At 39.8% G+C, this 20,574-nt stretch overlaps 1 protein-coding gene across 1 annotated transcript in view; it reads left to right on the top strand.

Annotated features, from left to right (window-relative positions):
* Positions 1-3,131: 3,131 nt before the first annotated feature.
* The window catches only part of ARL8B (ARF like GTPase 8B), a 35,157-nt gene continuing 17,714 nt past the window's right edge, over positions 3,132-20,574 (top strand). Inside the window, exon 1 of the mRNA XM_088134324.1 lies at positions 3,132-3,411. Coding sequence (XP_087990450.1) covers positions 3,289-3,411 — 123 coding nt within the window. The 5' untranslated portion in view covers positions 3,132-3,288. The remainder of the gene's footprint in view (positions 3,412-20,574) is intronic.

The raw sequence follows: 20,574 nt of genomic DNA, 5'->3' as shown, positions 1-20,574 counted from the left end.
GCTTTTTTTCTAGACTCCAGACAACCAATCATGGTCACTTTCAGGAAATTCTTCTTTTTCCCTCCAAGTCTCAAACCTGCTTCAAGTTGGCTGCAACTCCTGTTGACCTCACAAGTGCTTATGTAAGCAGAAAAGCAGAATATAAACCGACTAAATAAAACATTTTTCTTGGCCACAATGCAGCCATGGTTTTCTGTTGCCTGCTTTGGGGGCTTTTCCAGCTACCTAGCCTAGCCTACAGCTCTTGGATTTCCATCCAAGTACTACCCAGACCCAATTATGCACAGCTTCCAAGCCCAGAGAAGATAAGCCAGATGCTGCTATCTAGCTGGAGAAGATGAGGAAAAGAAAAAAAAAAGTTATAGTGTTAAAAGCAATTAAACTGCAGTGACAGAATATTAAATAGGATACGAATGAAAGTCAGTGATAGAACACGTGAAGTCCTGCCTTATCTTTTATCAAACATGTTAATATTGGCAATGCTTATTAGATACAAGACAGCCACTCTTTCAAGTGGGGCATTTCTTTTAATATTTATATACTGTCAACTTAGTAATGGCACCAGGCTGCCAAAGGAGGGAAGGAAGGCTATTCCACCAGTTCTTGAAAATGCCTCTGAACTATTTGGATCCAAGTCAATTGGCATAAGAGTAATGGTATTTAAAAAATACTTGAGTGCTCTCTTTTTTTCATCCCCTCTCCCCAGACCATTTTGCTTTTGTGCTGTTTATTTATACAAATATGTAATATGGCACAAAAAGACTCAGGGTGGCTTACAGTTTAACAAAAAAGATAAAAACAAGTATAGTAGAAGTAATCAATATAACCAAAACCACAGAAATCAAATTGCTATCAAGTCCACTGCCCCCAAAGTCCACAGGAATAGAAGGAGCAAGCAAGGTGGGCCTTCTTGCATCTCAGAGGCAAGGTATTCCAGCTGCCACCAAGGAGGCATGTCTGTGCGTCTCTGCTCCTTTCCCCTCATGCATGGTAGAGACTCCCAGGAGCCCCTCTCATGATAGATGCACAAGACAAGTTTGGTGAGAGAGACAGTCCAGAGCCTTGTACAGCTTTATAGGTTAAAGCCAGCATCTTGAACTGGGCCCAGAAGCCTACTGGTTATTACATCTTATTGTCTCTGCTAGGAATCAGACCACTGCATTTTGCATCAATTGCAGCTTTCAAGTTGTTTTCAAGGACAGCCTAAGCACAAGATGATGAGGGCATGAGTCACAGTTGTAAGTGCTTCCCAGTCCAGAAAGGCTCACAACTAGCATGCTAGCAAAAATTGGGCTGAGGCTTCCTGGCCATGACTTTCCCCACCTGTTGATCCAGAGGAGCTGTCAATCCAGGAGGACCCAAGTCACAGACCTCTTCCTGCCTTCTCCAAAACGAACCTTGTGACTGGGGTTGAGCCAGTTGCATCGGCTAAAACAGGGGTATTGGGTTTAATCTGAGCCTGTTTTATCCATCAGTCCCTTTTAGTTCCTCCTGACTGGAAAGTATTCAGACAATCTATTTCCTTTAGAGTCCTCTTTAGCTGAAGCCCCACCAGCATGTCTCTAATCTTCTCCCAAAGTGGGAGGTTTGAGATAGGGCAGAGGTTGCCCAATACAGCTTAATGAAGAGAGACTCCTTTCAGGGCAGGTAGCACTTCTTCCTCTTTCAAAGAAGCTTTAACCACCTCCCAAACTGAGCCACCCCACTCCCCCACTTGGCCACTTAAAGATGCAAGATGGACCATGGCTCCAGCCTACAGATAGTGCTCATATCACAGATAAACCTATCTAGTTCCTTGATTGTTACAAGACCAGAAGAATGTTGATTGTCTCACAAGGTATTATTTATTTTGCAAGATTTCCCATCTAACTCTGAGCAAATGTGTTCTGCAAAGCATCTTGTAGATATGTCACAGTGGCCCAGGGCAATCTTCACCTCTGACTTTCCCAAAATGGCATGGGTAACTCCCACAAAGGTTGCTGGATGCCAGTCTGCAGAAGCAGTAAGAATGGAGAAGTAGGAGTGCTTTGCTACTCCTATTGCCATAGTATATTCCTGTGATCACATTCAGTTGATTCAATTGGTTTTCTGCCACTATTGTTCTAGGTGCCAAGGAGCCCCTGGTATCCGGCACAAAAAAATTCCTAGTTACTAAGAGTGCAGTGGGATACCATGCTTGATCCCGGGAAAAAATTCCAAGCAGCCTCAGGAAACCGCCAGGATTCATCAGGTGCCTCAGCCAATTATTTTAACCCGTCTGTCATTCCTGCAGTTCGTGTGAGACAACAGTATGCATGTGCATCAGAGTGATGGGACCAGGGCAAAAGACTGGTAACTTGTCCCCCATCTTCTGAACACATTACAGCTGTTCCAATGTAAACACCAAGTCTTGCATGGGATCCCTTGTCTGGGTCAGGCCACAGAATGCTCGGGGCAAACCAGTGGTGCTATACATCCTAAATGAAACTTAAAAAAAATCACCTTGAAGACAGAAGGTTTCATGTTCTACACCCAAGTACATCAAATGCTTATGTATCCTGAGACAGAAACAACGCAATCAGATGAGACAGCCAATTAACACTGCAATTTAGTTGTTAGGAACTGGGACACCAGGAGTTCTAGTCCTGCCTTAGGCACAAAGCCAGCTGGGTGACCTTGGGCCAGTCCCTCTCTCTCAGCCCTAGGAAGGACGCAGTGGGAAACCACTTCCGAAATCTTGCCAAGAAAACTGCAAGGACTTGTCCAGCCGGTCGCCAGGACTCAAGACTGAGTCGAAGGCACGCGCGCCCACACAAAATAATAGCCATCCAGGGACAAGGTTTCACTGAAAATAAGTTTAAAGTGAATTCTGGCTCAAACTTCTTCCTGATCCAGGCTAGGCAGAAACTGCATCCAAGCAACGGGGGAAGAGAGCAGAAATCTTTAACCCACCACTAGCTCTGCCTCCAACCCTCCCCGCCTCTTCTTTTTGTTGCCTCGCCATAAGGCGGAGTTACGGAAGCCGCCCTGCCTGGCTGCCTCTGCCTCCTTTAGTCCTCCACAGGTGTGCACCATCCCGCTGCCGGCAGAGGCCGCTGTGAAGCCAAGCTTCAGGAAGCTGAAGGGACGGGGCCGTTCTTGTCCTACGGCACGCCAAGCCGTCATATGACCACGACGCGAGGAGCGAGAGGGAATAGCTGCAGCCGTCGGAGTCGTGGTGACGGAGGCGAAGCGGAACGAGACCGGCGAGGAAGACGCGGGGAGAGGCGGAGGAGGTAGAGACGCGGCTGGACTGCTGTCGCTGCCACCATGCTGGCCTTGTTGTCTCGGCTGCTGGACTGGTTCCGGTCGCTCTTCTGGAAGGAGGAGATGGAGCTGACGCTGGTCGGGCTGCAGTACTCGGGCAAGACCACCTTCGTCAACGTCATCGCGGTGAGAGGCTTCGGAGCGCCCCCGCCCCGCCTGGGCTCCTCTGCCCGGCCGGAGTTGGGGAGGGGAGGGGTTGCTCTGGGGCGGTTCGCAGTTTGCCCGGGAGTCCAGCGGGACCAGAAACCCGGCAGTCCCCTCGCTGAAAGGTGCCACAGCGGGAGGATGTGTCCGCGCAGTCTGGGAGGGGTGAAGGCGTTTGGTCTGCGCGTGCTGGGCGAAATGCTGCCTTACGATTGCTGTTTTGCAATAGTATCACGTACGAAAATGGCTTGTAAAGAGGGACGATCGACCTCCCCGCCCCCGCCCCCGCCCCCAAACTGCCTCCCCACGAGCGGTGATGGTTTCTTTTCTGGGCAGAACGGAGACGCAGATATCTGGACCCGATGTTTGCATGATTACGGTGCAGGTAAAGCTTCATGGCGTGGTGATGCTGCTGCGTGTGTGGACGGAGCCTTCGTCCCGGGCATGGGTGGGGCTGAAGATTTTTACCCAATTGTTCTTACTTCAACGGCTCTTGAGAAGAGCAGACTGGTGTCTTGCCTGGCAGACCTGGGCTTCCTGCGTAGTAGGCGCTCCTTGGGATGAGGAAGGTCAGGAGCTCTGAATACCCTCCCGTCCTTGTAGCTGTTGTCATCCTGAGTCTTTGTGGGTGTGGCGTTCCCAAAAGGAATCTTCCTCTTGGTGGAGGGTAGATACTCCCAGGGTAGCGAGACAAAAGGTTTGGCCTTATTGCACTCTGCCTTGCTTTCGAGATGGGTTCCTCTGCCTGTCCCTCTTTTGAAGAAATTGGGCACAAGGTTTAGTCTTGACACTAGATCACTTATTCCTAGAGAAAGGCCTCATTATGTAGAACTGAATATTGCTGGCTCAACCAGACAACCTGGGACTGTCCTGGAACCCTGTGTGTATCTGGGCTTTTCCAGGAAGGATGAAACATACAGATTCATAGGCTCATTCATATACCAAAAGTTGGCTACAAACATACAAAATTTATTGTAAGTTTTAACCACTGCCTGTAGTCTTGCTTTCCTAAGTGAGAACTGAGGCTACCTACGTCATGTGGGACTAGCAATCTTTTTACTTCCTTGCAGATACTTTTCTTTGTGATTGTCTTTATTTTACCGTGATGCTAATTTTCTTTTCAGATTGTATCAAACAATTAGGTCTGCAAACTTAAGTATATATATTTAAAAGTAATTCTTAATTAAATTCAGTGGAATAATTCTCAAACAAGTTTTGTAGGTTGCAGTTCTACATGCAAAGGTACCTGGTATGCCTTGGATTTAGGAATATAATATGAATCTTTTTCAGAGATGCCTTGTGTTAAAAATTATGATGAGATAGATATGTTGTATTTTAATAGACTTTTCATCCATACAGCCTCTTAGAAAAACAGTGCTTTCTTTCTTTGATTTGATTTGATTTGATTTTTTTATTTTATTTGATTGGTTTGATTTGATTGCTTTGATACTGGAATATGCTATGGTGAATTTGTTTTTATGGAGTACTTAATAAAGACTGAGGGGGGTTGGAAAGATAAGAGTTAGGTGAGTAACATCTAGTTAAGTCATATGATAGGATAAAGTGGCCTTTTACTTAAAGCAGCAACAATAGGAGGGTGGGGTCAAATTGCTGATGGAAACTGGTTGGGATAGATTAAGAAATGCTTGTGCCATGGTACAGTTTAGGACATGCCTTCTTTAATTTAGCTGTTGACTTGATTATGCATGCTGAAATTAGCTCAAAAGATTTTATTGGTATCTTTTTAAATGGCTGAGTTTGATCAAACAAGATATTGTGTATCTATGTTGTGTGTCTCAGGTAACATAATATTGTTCTGGAATCATCATTTTGGTATATTTAAGGTATTTGTACTGTTGTAGTTTACAGTTACAGTTCTATAGCTTGACATATTTGGCTGTAATAACAGTACAGCTTCATCATGTGCCTAAAAAGTACTTCTTGTTCTTGTTCTCTTCAATATAATGAACTTTGTATATATATGTATTTATAGGTCTCTTTTTGTTTATGAAATTTAGGAATGGATTTGGTTTGGCTTTTATTATCTCTGCATCACTCATGTTTATAAAAAAGAATAAGCAAGGTAGTTTACAAACTAAACTATGCTTTGTAGATAGTACCATTTAGCCTTGCCCTGACCTTTGACAAGTTTGCATTTGTAAGTATATTTAAGGGATTTGAATTATTTAAATATTATTAAGTGAATCAGCAGTTATCACTTTTACAAGCAAAATGTGTAATACGCTATCTGAGATTGAAGCAGGCTATCATCTTAAAATTAATTGATATAAATATTGTGTTTTTATGTTATTTAAGTATATTACATATAGACCTTAATTCTGACAAGATTTTCATGTGCTTTCCTAAGGAGGTATTTAAATGAAGGTATCCTTTATTCTTTGGTGGATGACTCTTTTATTTAGGAGATGAGCATATTGTGTTTTTATTTTATTTATTTATTTATTATTAAATTTATATGCTGCCCATCTCCCCCAGTGTTTGTTGTTTTTAATTTGGTTGGTGTGTGCAGAAGAGCCTTAGGTAAGAGAGGTTCCTATGATAGATCCCTGATCATTGTTTGATGGGTTCTTGATGGGTTCTCTAGTAGCAAAATACTATTTATTTTGAGGAAGAATGTAACTCATATCTATAGGTTGTTGTGTAGGTTCTTGAAGATCCTACTCTGTTTGATTCAGCCTTTTATTTCAGCCTTGTATTTTATTTGAACAGGTATGGGTTAGAGTTGGGATTTGCAGCTTAACTAACCTTAGTTTTTTTCCTGAAATAACTTACTTTTAAAGCGGGAAGATCATTGTAGGTTCTTTGAGAATATGATAAAGGAAACAGACAAATTCCTTCCCCCCAATTTCTGTATAATCTTTCTTTTTTAAGTGATATGTTGTGGTGTTGGAGACTATGTTTAGAAATGGTGCTTTAGGCATGGGCATTGCTAGAAATTCAAAAGAGCTTGCGTGTGCAACCATAGACAAGGTTTGCCCTGAAATTAAGAGTTTCTGAGTATGCATTCCTGCTTTAAATTTAAAATATATTGATGATTTCTGCAGCTGATGAAAGGGGAGAAGTAAATTAAACAAGGCTGAAGGCAGTCCACTTCTTGTCATGGCAGAAAAAAATAACAGGAAAACTGAAAAATTTTTATGGAATATATTTCTATGAACAGCACTCAAGCGCTAAACTATTATTATTTATTAAACTTGTATGCTGTCCACTTCTACCAGACTTATGGTGATTCATAATGCAGTATACAGTACAATAAATGTCCATGGAACAAAACTCATAATAGATAAAAATATCACCAACAATAGTATGAAATGACAATCTTCTGCTTTGGTATTGTTTTATTACAGTCCTTTACCAAAAGTTGTAGCAGAATGCTTAACTTAAAATATTGCAAAATTAAACTAATAAAATATGATTTATGGTCCTGAATATCTGGTTCTTTGAAAACTGTATACTACCTTTTTTGAGGATTACAGAGCACATATGCTGTTATTTTTAAGTGAGCTAGTTATTGAATTATAATGGTGAAGCCAAAAGACCATATTGGCAATGCTCTATGCTAGTTTCTTGCTCCAATTATTTTTTGAGGGGAGAAGGCTTATTCCTTTCAAAATAATCTTCAGAGTAAACATGCCCTCTTGTAACCTCTTGTAACCTTTCAGATGAGTTGTCAGCTATCTTTAACTTGGCATATGTAGTTGTATTTGTATAGATGAAATAAGATTTTGTTTTTATTGATGAGTCATATTATTAGAAAGAAATCTTCCTATCAACTGAGTTGCTACTGATAACATAATTTTCATTTTATGAGAAGGAACTGCCTTTTTTAATTGAATAAAAATAGTTTATCAGTCTAAAGTGGAATAACATAAAACAGATTGAGATACAAAAATCTATGTGGAAAGAAGGAAGGCTTTTGTACAAAAAATTTTAAACCTGAAATTCTTAAAACTGAAATAGAAATCACTAGAAGGGATGGGCAGTTATTTGTTACTTCAGTTTGCTTAGTTGTAGGACTACCAGATCTGAACTGCAAAAATCCAGATAACTACAAGATAGCAATATACAGAAAGCCCTAATTCTTTGCTGTCATCCAGTGGTTGATTGATTTTTTTCTAAGCCCCAGTTACATAGCCCTATTAGGTTATTGTTTATTTCTCATTTGAGTAAAAAAATGACTAAAAATGTATCTTTAAGTTTGTTGATTAGCTTTAATGATTAGTTTATCATTTATATAATGCTTTCTTCCAGGGGTCAACTAGGCTCATAAGGGTCCCAAATAATAATTGGTTTATCTATAGGTCATGACCAATATTTTGAATGGTGTCCAGAAACACTTTGATGGTAACCAGTATAGCTGGTTAACAGGTGAATTATGAGCTTATAACTCAGTTTGGTTGCAGCGTGATGGCCTTGTTGTTGTCATTTGAATCATAACTTATTGAAGGCAAAGCTCTTTGCCATACAGTAAATGCTACAGTGTTTTAGATGGTATTACAAACCTGGAATTTGCTTTACCTTTGTATTGGTGTTTCATTGATAAGAATAATCTCTCTCCCAAAACTGGTTTAAATTAAGTTCATAATTTGCCAAACCTTAGGCTCAGGTATCTGTGGCCTATTTTGTATGGGTGTTCTGATACCCTTTTAATGTTTAGTAAATGTTAAAAGACAGTAAAAATATAGTTGATGCTTGCTTAATGTTATTACGCCATCATAATTTCTGTGTTGCAAGTTTTGTTTAAGAACTAAAGGGAACATAATGGCTAGATAGCTGTGATGAGTAAAAACTGCTGCTGGCTAAAGAAGATGATTTTTCTTTTATTGGGGAGTGAATTAGACTGCAATTTTATATACCTTTTCTTTTGAGTAGTAAAGTATAGGATAGCATTATAAATTGTATATGGTATTATAAAAGGTATATTTGTATTTACGTGCAGGCATCATTGTAGCAAGGGCCTCTAGAACAATTTCCCTTGTATTAATGATAATACTATACAACCTTTGAATACAAAGAAAAAACTTATGCACAGTATAGTTTCTTATGCAGTCATCAGTCAAACTGGACCATGACTCATTTTCCAAACAGATATAACATTAGTATTACTCATGAAATATGATGTAACAAAGCAGGACTTACTACAAAAGAATGCCCAGCCCATCTAAATTCAGAATATTTAATAAAGCTGAAATCATCTTCTATTACAAAGCAAAGCATGCCACTACACTGAATGTATTAAAGCAAAGGTTATGTAGTTGTATCTGTTCTTCTTCTAATCTGATGGAATAATATTCCTGATGGTTAGTGGTTGCTGACATGGTCACAGGTGTTTTGCTAATTTATGGCAATTGTGGCTAAGACTAGTGGACACACTCCATGACTGATTTTGATGTATGAAGGATTAGCAGTGACCTTTGCTAAATCTTCCTTGCGAACTTTATTAAAGCCTTCAGATGACGTATGCAAAACACAAACGTGTTGCAGCTATGAGTAGGAAAAGGAATGTTGAAAAAAATAATGAAATGGCTTTTGTGGGAATAGATTGACAAGTATATCACAAGTGAAAAGGAAATGACAGCTGCATTTCAGTTAAAGTATGCTTGCAAATAAGGCAATCAGTAGATAACTCCCCCCCCCCATTAAAACAGTTGTATCTCTCCAGATGTCACTATGTTGATTTGTGTAGCATATTGGCAATAGAGGGAAGATGAGGGGAAATGTTTCTGTTTTAATTTAAATGGAGATGTTGATTTTCCTCATGCAGTCAGGTAAAAAAAGTTTCTCGAGGCCTAAAAATCATGTATCTGTTATTGGTAATACATACACCACTTTCATGGTAAGAATGATGTCAGTTTATTTATTTATACAATTATTTATAGACCATTCACTTCCTAAAGGATTCTAGGTGGTTTGAAAAACAATACAGTGTTTAAAACCATAATTGATCTAGCCTAATTAATTAAGTCAGCCCTCTGCCATTGGTGCATCCATTCATTCTGTGGAAGATAAAGGTTTTAAAGATTATTTTGAAGACTAGAAGGTGGAGGCATTTGTTATCTCAGATGATTAGGTGTTTGGGGGGGAGGGGAAGCCACTTGGAAGGTGTGCCAGTGTTCCACTGCCCTTACCTCCCAAGGGGCGGTTACTCTTAGCATTGATTGATTATATGCCATCAAGTCATTTTTGACTCCTTGTGACCACATAGATAGATTTTCTCCATGACAATCTATCTCTAACCTGTTCTTTCAAGTCTCCCAATGGTGCACTCATCGCCATTGTAACTGAGTCTGTCCACCTTGCTGCTGGTTGTCCTCTTCTTCTCTTTCCTTCTACCTTTCCCAGTATTACAGTGTTTTCCAGAGAGCAAGGTCTTCGCATAATGTGTCCGAAGCAGGATAATTTGAGCCTGGTCATTTGTGCCTTGAATTAAAACTCTGAGTTGATTTGTTCAGTGACCCATCAGTTTGTTTTCTTTGCTGTCCACAGTATTCTCAGGAGTCTTCTCCAACACCAAAATTCAAAGGCATCAATGTTCTTCCTATCCTGCTTCTTTAAAGTCGAACTTTTGCTTCCATGGAATGTCACAGAAAGTACCATGGCTTGTGTGATTCTGATCTTTAACATACTTGACCCTCAAAGGTTGCACAGGGCAAGCTGAATCTGGGTGGGATACAGTAGTTGGTTTTAGGTACCAGCATGTCAAGCCATGTAGTGCTTTAATGTAGCACCTTGACTTGGACTAGAAACAAACCAGTAGACAATGTAGCAGCTTAACATAGGCCTTATGCAGCTAAACATTCTGTGTTCATTTAGCAAATGAGCACTTCATTTTCATTCTTCAAAGGCAGCTCCTTATAATGCATGCTACAAGTCTTATTCCCACCTAGTCTGAATATTTAATGGCAATTTACAATATGATAGTCATAAAATCATAATTGAAAGCAAAGAAAACATCCCAATAAAAAGCATATGCAAAAAATTTAGTTTTTGTTGCTTCAATTGCAATTGATTCTAAGTGGTGAACCAGCTAATATAGCTAATAAATACCAATGAAGTAATAAACAACAATAGATCGTGCCTCATCTCACTAAGACAACAGTACTATTCCCTGAAGGCCTTCCAGTTCAAATACAGGGGGTCCTCGGTTAATGACTACTGGTTCAGCAACCATTTGAATTTATGATGGCACTGATTGAGTAGTACTTATGACTGGTTCTCGAAGTTCTGGCTGTTGCAGTGTCCCCACAGTTACGTGACCATGATCTGGATGCTTGGCAACTGGTACACATTTCCGACCATTGCAGCATCCTGCAGTCACATGATTGCAATTTGTAACCTTTGCTGGCTTCTCACAAGCAAAGTCAATAGAGAGGCCAACAGGAAGTCGGAAGTCGTGGTCACGTGAGGTCCTTGCTTAAGGACCCGCAGTGATTAGCTTAACAACAGTAATTAGGGATTGTTGGAACTGTTGTTGCTAAGCAGTGCAATCATGTGACATTGCACTTTATGACCACGTCACTTAGCAATGGAAATTTGGTTCCCAATTACTGTTGTTAAGTGAGGGCTACCTGTAGTTTTAATAGATTTCCAAAGGATGATAAAGAAAAGGGCTATTCATATCTCCTACAAAGAATGCTTGTTTCTGTGTCCAATCCTGCCAGATATGTAGATAGAAGCGAACCCTTAAGAGGCACTCTGTATGCATTGGAAGGGTAGAAAAGATGGTCTCAAAGATACCCAGACCCCAAGCTATATGGGGCTTTATAGATGATAACCAGTACTGTGAACTGCACTCAGAAACATACTGTTAGCTAGTTCAACTCCGGTATTAATAGTGTGACCTGCTAACACATGGAAAACTGTGTTTTGCAGCAGCTGAAGTTTCCATGTGGTCCCTGGCCATGGCTTTTATCTGCTGTTCCAGAAGTAGCCATGAACTCAAGAAGATCCACAAATTGCAAGCCTGTTGTTCAGAGTAGTGTGACCCCTTCCAGAGACAAAGCTTGTTGAACCCTAGAAGTGGTAGACTTCTGAACTAGCAGTCACTGTTTTGCAAGGATTGTCTGAGTGTCTTTCTCCCTATCCAGTCCCTGATAGCCTCTACATACTAGGTTAGAACTGTTGCCACTACATCACTCAATTGGCTCTGGGTGGTTATATATATGCAACTGGGCATCCCCAGCATGAGAACATGAGACTAGCCTTGTTGGATCAAGCCTAGGACAATCTAGCCAGCTTTCTATCTCACACGGTGGATCAAGATGCATCTGGAAAGCCCACAGATAGAAGATCAAAGCAACCCTTATCTAGAGGTAGATTGACTCTGTGCCTGGAGGCAACACCCGCTCATTTAGGGTAGTAGCTATTGATAGATTTGTCTTCTAGAAATTTGAAGCTATCTAAACTGGTGGCCACCACTGTATTTAGTGGCAGTATATTCCACATGCTGCTTATACATTATGTGATGAAATATTTCTTGCCAGTTTTAAATCTTATCAGTTTCCTTGGATAACCTATAGTTCCAGTATTATAGGAGATAGAGAAAAGCTATTTCATATTATTTTTCTTTACTGGGCATAATTTTATAAACCTCAATGATAACTCTTCATAAATGTCTTTGTAGGCTAAGCAGCCTTATACACAAGGTTTTCATCTATCCTGATCATCTTAGTTGTCTTTTTCTGTACTTTCTCCATCTCCATGGTATGATTTTTGAGTTGTGGAGACCAGACCCATACACAGTATTCTGGATGTGGCCACACCATATATTTGCATAAAGGTATTAAAGTATCAGCTGTTTTGTTTTCTAATAGCCTAGTGTGGAATTTGCTTTCTTCACAATTGCTACACACTATGTAGATGACTTAACTGAACTATATACAATGACCCCAAGATCTCTTTCTTGTTTGGCCACTGATAGTTCAGTGCCCATCATTTTATAAGTAAAACATGGATTCCTAGCTCTGATATACATCATTTTGTACTTGCTGATACTGAATTGCATTTACCTATTACTGGCCCAGCAATTACATTTTGGAAAGAACTCTTTGGAGCTCTTCGTTCTCCATTTGTGCCTTCGTTACATTAAATAATTTTGTTTCATCTGGAAATATTCCTAATTTACCGAATATCCCTGGCTCTAAATAGTTTGTGAGCAGCTCGAATAGTGCTGGCTCCAAAACCGATCCCACTTTTTACTTCTGTTGTGTAAATTGCCCATTTATTCCTTCTGTTTGTTTTTTGTTGCTCAGCAAGATACCAATCTATTGGAGGACCACCTCTGCAATCCCATGATTGCTCAACTTCTCAAGAGTCTTCAAAGAGAAACTTTGTCAAAAGCTTTTTGAAAGTTCAGGTATACAGTATCAGTAGGATTGCCTCCATCCACACGTTTTTTGACACTTTCAGAGAACTCAAGCAGGTTAATGAAGCAGAACCTACCCCTGTAGAAGTCATGCTAACTCTCCCTCAGCAAGGTGTGCTGTTCTATATGCTTCATGATCTTAACTTTGATTACATATTCTGCCAGTTTGCTCAGTAAGCTAACTGACCTGTGCTTTGTGTAGACCTTAAGCAAATGGGGGTGAAGGAGGGTCAAGCCCTTGAACACCCTGTATAGAGATACCTGAAAGCTTAACCTTTCTTCCACAACCTCCTGAAATCAGCCACTTGGGAAGGAATGGAACAGAACAGTGCCCTTCCCAGACAACACAGAAAGATACTGCGGTTGATGGTATTAAAGGCCACTGGCCCTTGTATGGACCAGAATGCTGCATTAGGAGGATCATGTTTCAGTTAAATATTTTTCAGTCTTTGTGATTATAGACATAAGTTTGAAAAAATCATGGCCAAAATGTTTCAAATAAGATTCTTCTACAGATATAATTGTATATCATGCCATCAAATTTAAATAAAAACATTCAGGGTAAATGTTTACAACTCAGCAGTTGCCTCCATTTGTGATGAATACATTATTAGGTATATTCTGTCAGTGCTTATAAAGTTGTTGGCCGATCTTAGAATGTTTCATATAAATATTCTGTACTGAAACATGTTCCCTTTCTTGTAGTGTTTTGTTTTATGTTACTTGTAACTCAAGAGTGTGAAGAAAGCAAAAGAAAAAAGCTTTTAAGAATGGCAAGACCGTAGGGCACAGTCAGATCATTTCCAGTCAAAAAGTCTTAGCTAATTAGAAATACACTATTGAAAAGGATTGATACATGTAGGCTTTAATGAAGTACAAGATGTTTATGTGGTGAAACTTTCAAGAGTGCTGAACACTAATTCTGATGTGCTTAGTCTCAGTTGGTCAAATGACATGACTCATCAGTGTCATGAACAGCACGTGTATTGGCAGCTGTGGGTTTTGTGCTTATTAATTTAAAATCTCATGTATGCATGGGTGTGTTGATAGCTGATCTTTCAGCAAGCGAGACTATACTAACCTATTTTTTAGGGGTGTAGGGGCTTCCACCGCATCATTATATGTCAGTTGCAGCAAATGAACTAATTAAATCAGCACATGGAGACTATCAAGAACAAGAGCAGTAATGCATAATGACAGTTTTTGCAAGTGTTTGGATATGTTGCAGGCATAGCTGTGTTAAAATTTGATTACTCAAACATTCCAGAATCCCATTATGATATAAGATGTCCAGATTGTGAGGATATATCTATATCTATATATCTATATATATATATAGAGAGAGAGAATTTGGTATATTTAAAAACCATGTCACACTGTGGAATGTGCTTAGGAAAATGGGAATATCAGAACATCTCACTGTCCTCATCTGAAATCAATACACAGGTCAGGAAGTCACAGTTAAGATGGAACATGGTGAAACAGGTCGACTCAAGGTTGAGGCTGTATACTCTTCTCCTTATTTATTCGACCTATTTGCTGAATATATATTGAGGGAAGCTGGATTGGAAGAGGATAAGTGGGGTTTTAAATTTGGAACAAGAAACATAAATAATCTGCACTATGCTAATGACATTGTTCTGGTAGCTGAAAATGCAAATGATCTGCAAGCTCTGGTAATGAAAGTCTAGGAGCACAGTGAACACATTGGTCTAAGATTAAATATAAAGAAAACCAAACTAATGACAACATGTACAGCAACCAGCCTTAGAATTAACAGTGATGATGTTGAAGAAGTGGATAGCTTCTGCCTTTCAGGATCAACCATCAACAGTAAAGGAACCAGCAGTCAAGAAATACACCACAGACCAGCACCTGGTAGAATAGCAATGAAGTCCTTGGAAAAGATATTCAGATGCTATGATGTGTCGATACCTACAAAGATCAGAATCATGCAGGCAATGGTTTCCTTGTGACACTTTATGGAAGCAAAAGTTGGACTTCGAAAAAACAGGATAGAAAGAGTATTAACACTTTTGAACATTGGTATTGGAGAAAACTCATGAGAATGCCATGGATTGCCAAAAACAAAAATGAATCATAGAACAAATCTATTCAGAGATCTCACTGGAGGCACAAATAACTAGGCTCAAGTTATCATATTTTGGACATTATGTGAAGACATCTTATCTTGTAAAGTCTATAATGGTGGGAAAGATAAAAAGAAAAGAAAAAAGAGGAAGACCAACAGCAAGATGGACTCAATTACAGTGGCAATGGATGCACCATTGCAAGATTGGAAGGACTAGGTTGAGGCAGATCATCATGGGGAAGTCTATTTATGTGGTTCTTATGGACCAATACTGATTTAGTGTCACATAATCAATATTTAAAGAGCACAAAACGAATGACCCTGTAAAACTGAAATCCGAACAGGTGATATTAATTAAAAAGCCAACCAGATGCAATACCTTCCCTTGAGTTACATGTCTTCAAGAATAACTGAGAAAACTAGATTTTCAAAGCAATGTACTTACTATCGGTGAACCAGTGTGCATTTCTGCATTTTGTTGGTGTATCCCAGATGGATGGATTAGTCTGTTGTGTTTTCACTTCAAATACCATTCTAGACAAAAATTAGGATCTATTAAATATGTAGTAAATACATTTTCTTACTTAGAGATCACCAATACTTAACAACCTTTGTGTTAGATGAGAGATATATGCTTTACAGTAAGGTTTTATTAAATGACTAAGGCAACACTTATCCTGTATTAACCTTTAGGAATAGAAGCCTGGCAAGTTCTTAGCCCTTGTAAATTGCTAAGTAAACTCCAAAGAGTGTGTAAAGGTCAGGATGTCCTAAGTTCTCACTGGCGTTCCTCTTGCTGGAACAATTATCTTATGGTAGAAGAATTTAAAAACTAGTTATTGCATAATCCAATTTTGTAGTGGCATTACTCTTTGTCCTGATACTGATTCTCGGTGTGGAAAATTAGAACGTTACAACTATATGAAACACTCCATGTACACACTTTTAGAACTTCCAAAGCAAACTTTGAAGTTGGACTGCCCAACCATCTAAAAAACTGGCTCTCAGTAGCATAGCAGATGTTATCTTTAGTTACTGTTTTGTAGTATGCAAGAATGGCTTTCATGGTACTTTCTGACTGCAGTTCCCCTTATTATTGGCCATGCTGGATAAGGCTGATGGGAATTGGGATATAACACCTGGAAAGTCTATCACTGCATTAACAGTTCAGACTTTAGTTTCACTGTTTAATACACTTACCATTCTAGATAGCTACGGCATCCTTTATGTTTGAGTTTTAAGCAAAGTATGTATACAGTCTAGAAAGTAATTTCAGAACTGCCTTGTTTTTCACAGAGGTGGTTGGATTATTATATTTTTACTAACATACAGGCAGTTCAGTGGCTGACCGTGGAAGTTCACTCGATGACTGTGTGAAAGCTGTCAACTCCTAATCTCCATCTGAGAAGAAAACTCCTTTATGCTGTCCTGAGCCTCCTGCACTTAAGGCCGTAGTATAGTATGAAGGAGGGTTGTGCAGTGAACTGGATTTGAAACAGAAAATGTGATTTAGAGCATGTGGGGCATTCAAGTAGTACTTGTCAAGCAACTCCTAAAGAAGATGTCCGTTTTTCTAGGCTGGTGTGGCAGGAGTCATGGAATCCCAAGAAAAAAATACATTTAGTTTAAGGGGATGCCAAAAGTGCTTGGCATCTTTGAAGTGAAAAGTGAACCACCTTTTCACTTTAAGGTCTAAGTGAGCAGCCCTCGGACAAATTAGAGTAACATGTAACAGTGTCAAAGTTTAGAATTACTGCTTGTAAGATACACAGTTTTCAGATCAGGCAAATATATCTAACATTTGTCATGGTTTAGAGACTAAACTTCTTAAAATTAGGCAGAGAAGCAGGATCTCTTCACTATATCCCCTACCACACAGTGCCTATTCCATCAGTGCTATTCATAAAGGGATTTCTGGTTCAGTTCAAAATGCTCAGCATGATCTTTTAAAAAACAGGGCAGTTTAGGACATTTTAGAAGCTTGTATACCACTACACAGAGCTGGATCTGGAGAAGTACTCCTTCATGCTAATTTCTTATACAAGTGAGAGTTGCTATACCTCTTGTGGAGTTCTCTACCAATGTAAATGCACTTACCTACTAATTGCTATTGGGGAGGATTGAATATGATTGGGATAGAGTTCTTTTATGTTGCAAATTTTAGGTGCAGGGCAGTAGGTAAGTCTGTGTAAATAAATGAATGTCTTTTGACATATAGGGTTTTACGTGGGCTGAGGTTAGTATTAGGGTTAGAGTGTATATCCTGTGTGTTGTATATCCCGAATATGTCCCGGTGATCATTGTAATTGTATTCTAACTGTGTTATTCTAGCTCTAACTCTCTTACTATAGATGGAGAACATGCCTATGTTTACTTATTTTGGCTATGTTAGGGCTCAATCTGACTCTAAAATAATAGGTGAATATATATGTCAATTAATTATAGAAGCCATCAAACCTTGGTGATGAAAAGGGCCTGCTGAAGCTGCTGTGCAACCACCTTTTCCACAACTTTCCTTAGAAAAGGGAGGTTAGACACTGGATGAAAATTGCCCAGCATGGTGGGATTCAGTGATGGGTTCTTGAGGAGGGGGCAAACCAATTCCTCCTTAGGGGGTGGTGGAACAACCCCTCTCTCAAAGAAGATTTAACCGCCACTAGGATCCAACCACACAACACCCCCAGGCAGCCTTAGCTAACCAGGAGGGGCATGGATCTAAGGAGCAGGTAGTTGAGGTCACAGTCTTAAGGACCCTGTCCACTTCCTCAGGCCCAATGGGATCAAACCATTCCCAGATAACAGGGCAAGAGTGTGCTCTGGGCATCTCCATTGGACCTGTATCAAAGCTGGCATCCCACTTGGAATGAATTCCAGCTTTTTTTCTCTGACAGATGCTCTGCAAATTCCTCTGCCTACCTAGTAGGGAAACTTCTGGCTCCTTCTTTCCCAAAAGGTTTCATGTCACTTAAACAAGGCCTCCAGATGGCTATCTGCAGAAGCAATAAGGGCAGAGAAGTATTGTCACATTGTTTCTCTTACCACCACAAGATAGGACTTAATAGCATCTCTCATCCGTGTTCAGTCAAGTTCATCCCTCGCTGTTCTCCAGTAGTGCTCTAGACATCTCTTCTCCTGTTTCATCTCCCTAAGCTCTTCTATAAACCTCAGAGAGTGACTGGATCCACAAGAGAGGAGAGTTCACATGGATGTGATCCAGTCCCAAACCTCAGCTGCCCTCTCATTCCAAGCAATGGTGAAGGCCTCAGTCAAACCATGCAGTGGATAATCAGGAATAACCCCCAGTTCCTTTTGGAACCTATCCAGGTCTATTGTTGCCAGGGGTAGACCAATCTAATAGGGCCAGCCTCCCTGTGGTGGGGGAAGTGCCAGAGGATCTCATGATTACCTGGGCAAGATCTGACCATGACAGGAGACACCGAGAGCTCCCCCAATTCCAGATCACATTGCTCCGACAAGAAAACTAGATTGGGGTATGACCGCTGTCCTGGGCCAGGCTCTGGATGACCTGGGATAGGCCCATGGGTGTCATGTTGGCCATGAACTCCTGAGCCACCTCAGACCACACTTCCAGGGAAGGCAGATTGAAGTTCTCCAGGACCATAAGCTGGGGAACTCCACTGCCAACCCCAAGACAGAGTCGAGGAGCTCAGGTAGGGAGGTTGCTATGCAGTAGGGGGGCTGGTACAATAGCAATAATCCCAATGGATTCCTAGAGCCCAGCTTCAGGAACAGGGTCTCACATCTGCCAACTTGTGGAGCAGTGCCCCTGAAAGCTGTAAGAGACTCTTGGATGACAACTGTCACACCCCTGTCCCTGCCATGGAGTCTCAGCTGATGCCACACCCAAAACCCATCTGGGCACATTTCCGAGAGGGGAACTCCCCCCTCTGAACCCAGCCAAGTCTTGGTAATGCACGCCAGGTCAGCCCTCTCATCTGTGATTAAATCACAGATGAGGGAGACCTTATTACAGGCCAACATAGTGTTTAGCAGCAGCAGCCGAAAGCCAAGGCCTCTGAAGGTCGGCTGATCAGAGAATGGGGTTGAGTCATTTATGTAATGATGCCGTTATGCAAATGATGCACATTTTATTATTTCAATCATTTGGGTAATGTCATTAAGTGGTATAAATCATTGCAATGACATAATTGTGTATTTAATAGATATTTGGGAAGAATGGACACCCCTTATATTGCAGAATGAACGTTCTGTTAAATTGAGATGTTATTTGTATACAGTATTCATTCCTTTGCCATGTGTACAGATGAAGAGACTTATATTTAAACTACATATTCAAAGCAAACAGGTCTTATTATAAGTTATATCTTATTCTAATTCATTCAACTGTCCCTGAATGGTCCAGTTGCTTTTCCTGTATTCTCTTCTCTTATTCTAACCCCTCCATGCATGTCACCTAGCAGAACAATTTTTGCCTTGTATTGTGTTCATTTGGAATATTGCAGTTTTCCCACAATTCATAATCTGGTTCTTCCATTATCACAATTCAACTATCGCTAATGCAATATGTGTCCACAATAACAATTGTCCACTAGACAATATCACTTCACCCTTCCTGACATCCATTTCAGCCATTTCATTTGTAATTAACTCTACACTGAAGCCTTGAATGTATTTATGGACTCCACAAAATCAGATCACTTTTATTCATATGTATGACATCCTTCCCCCTTTTCTTAGTTTCACAATATATTCTTTTACTTTCTTTTATTTCACTTATTGCTTCATGCTCTTTATCATTTACTCCTCTTATAATCCAACAGTTGTAATCTTCCATATGCTGTGGTCATCACAAAATTGGACCATAGATATTGACCATTGTTGCCCATCAAGGCTTTGATCAACTGAGGTTTTCACATAATGCTTTTTGTTAAGGTAGAAAAGATAATAGACTAGGTTGCCAGCATTAGTAGTTCCCATGTCACATTCTCTGTTAATGGCAAGAACATTTTAGTTAATATGCCACAACTACAACCAAAGCCCAGTTTTACTCCAAACCACACTCATGCTAGTTTATGCAGACTAGGATCTCTTATATAGAGACTGTCTTGTAGACCAACATTTCCTTTATTTATTGATTGATTGATTGATTAAATTTATGTAGCTGCCCATCTCACAAAAAGTGACTCTGAGTGGCATACAACAATAAAGGCTTTTCCTCAAAATTCATAATCTGGTTCTTCTATTATCACAATTCAACTTATCCAATAACTAGGAAGTATATGCAGTGTGGTGGCATACACTGAGGAAGAAAATAAAAATATTCTTTTGCTATCCATAGTCTAATTTGTGAAATCAGTTGATCTTCCTTGCTAGTTATATAATGATAAACTTATTCTGTTTCACAATATGAATAATGTGAAATCTTACTTTATATATTCTAGAGATGCATTGTTTAGTACTGCTTAACATTTTTTATTTCTAAATTAAGTTAAGGAAACATGGTTCAGCTAGCTCAGCTAGTTCTTTTCTTATCCTTGTTCCATTTTCTTAACAAATGGCTAATGTTCTAAGGTTGAACCATAATTTTGGAATTTGCTAGAAAATTAATTGTTCAACCTTAATAATTTTGAGTATCACTTTCACTTAAGAATTTTACAGCTTGAGAAATTATCAGGATTATAGAAAA

The sequence above is a fragment of the Python bivittatus genome, unplaced genomic scaffold (genome assembly GCF_059951505.1).
Source record: "Python bivittatus isolate LINGU-HERP-01145 unplaced genomic scaffold, Pbiv_v1 ctg000080_np1212, whole genome shotgun sequence".
Lineage (NCBI taxonomy): Eukaryota > Metazoa > Chordata > Lepidosauria > Squamata > Pythonidae > Python > Python bivittatus.
The sequence above is the reverse complement of the archived record's forward strand: the minus strand, read 5'-3'. Positions and strand labels throughout refer to the sequence as shown.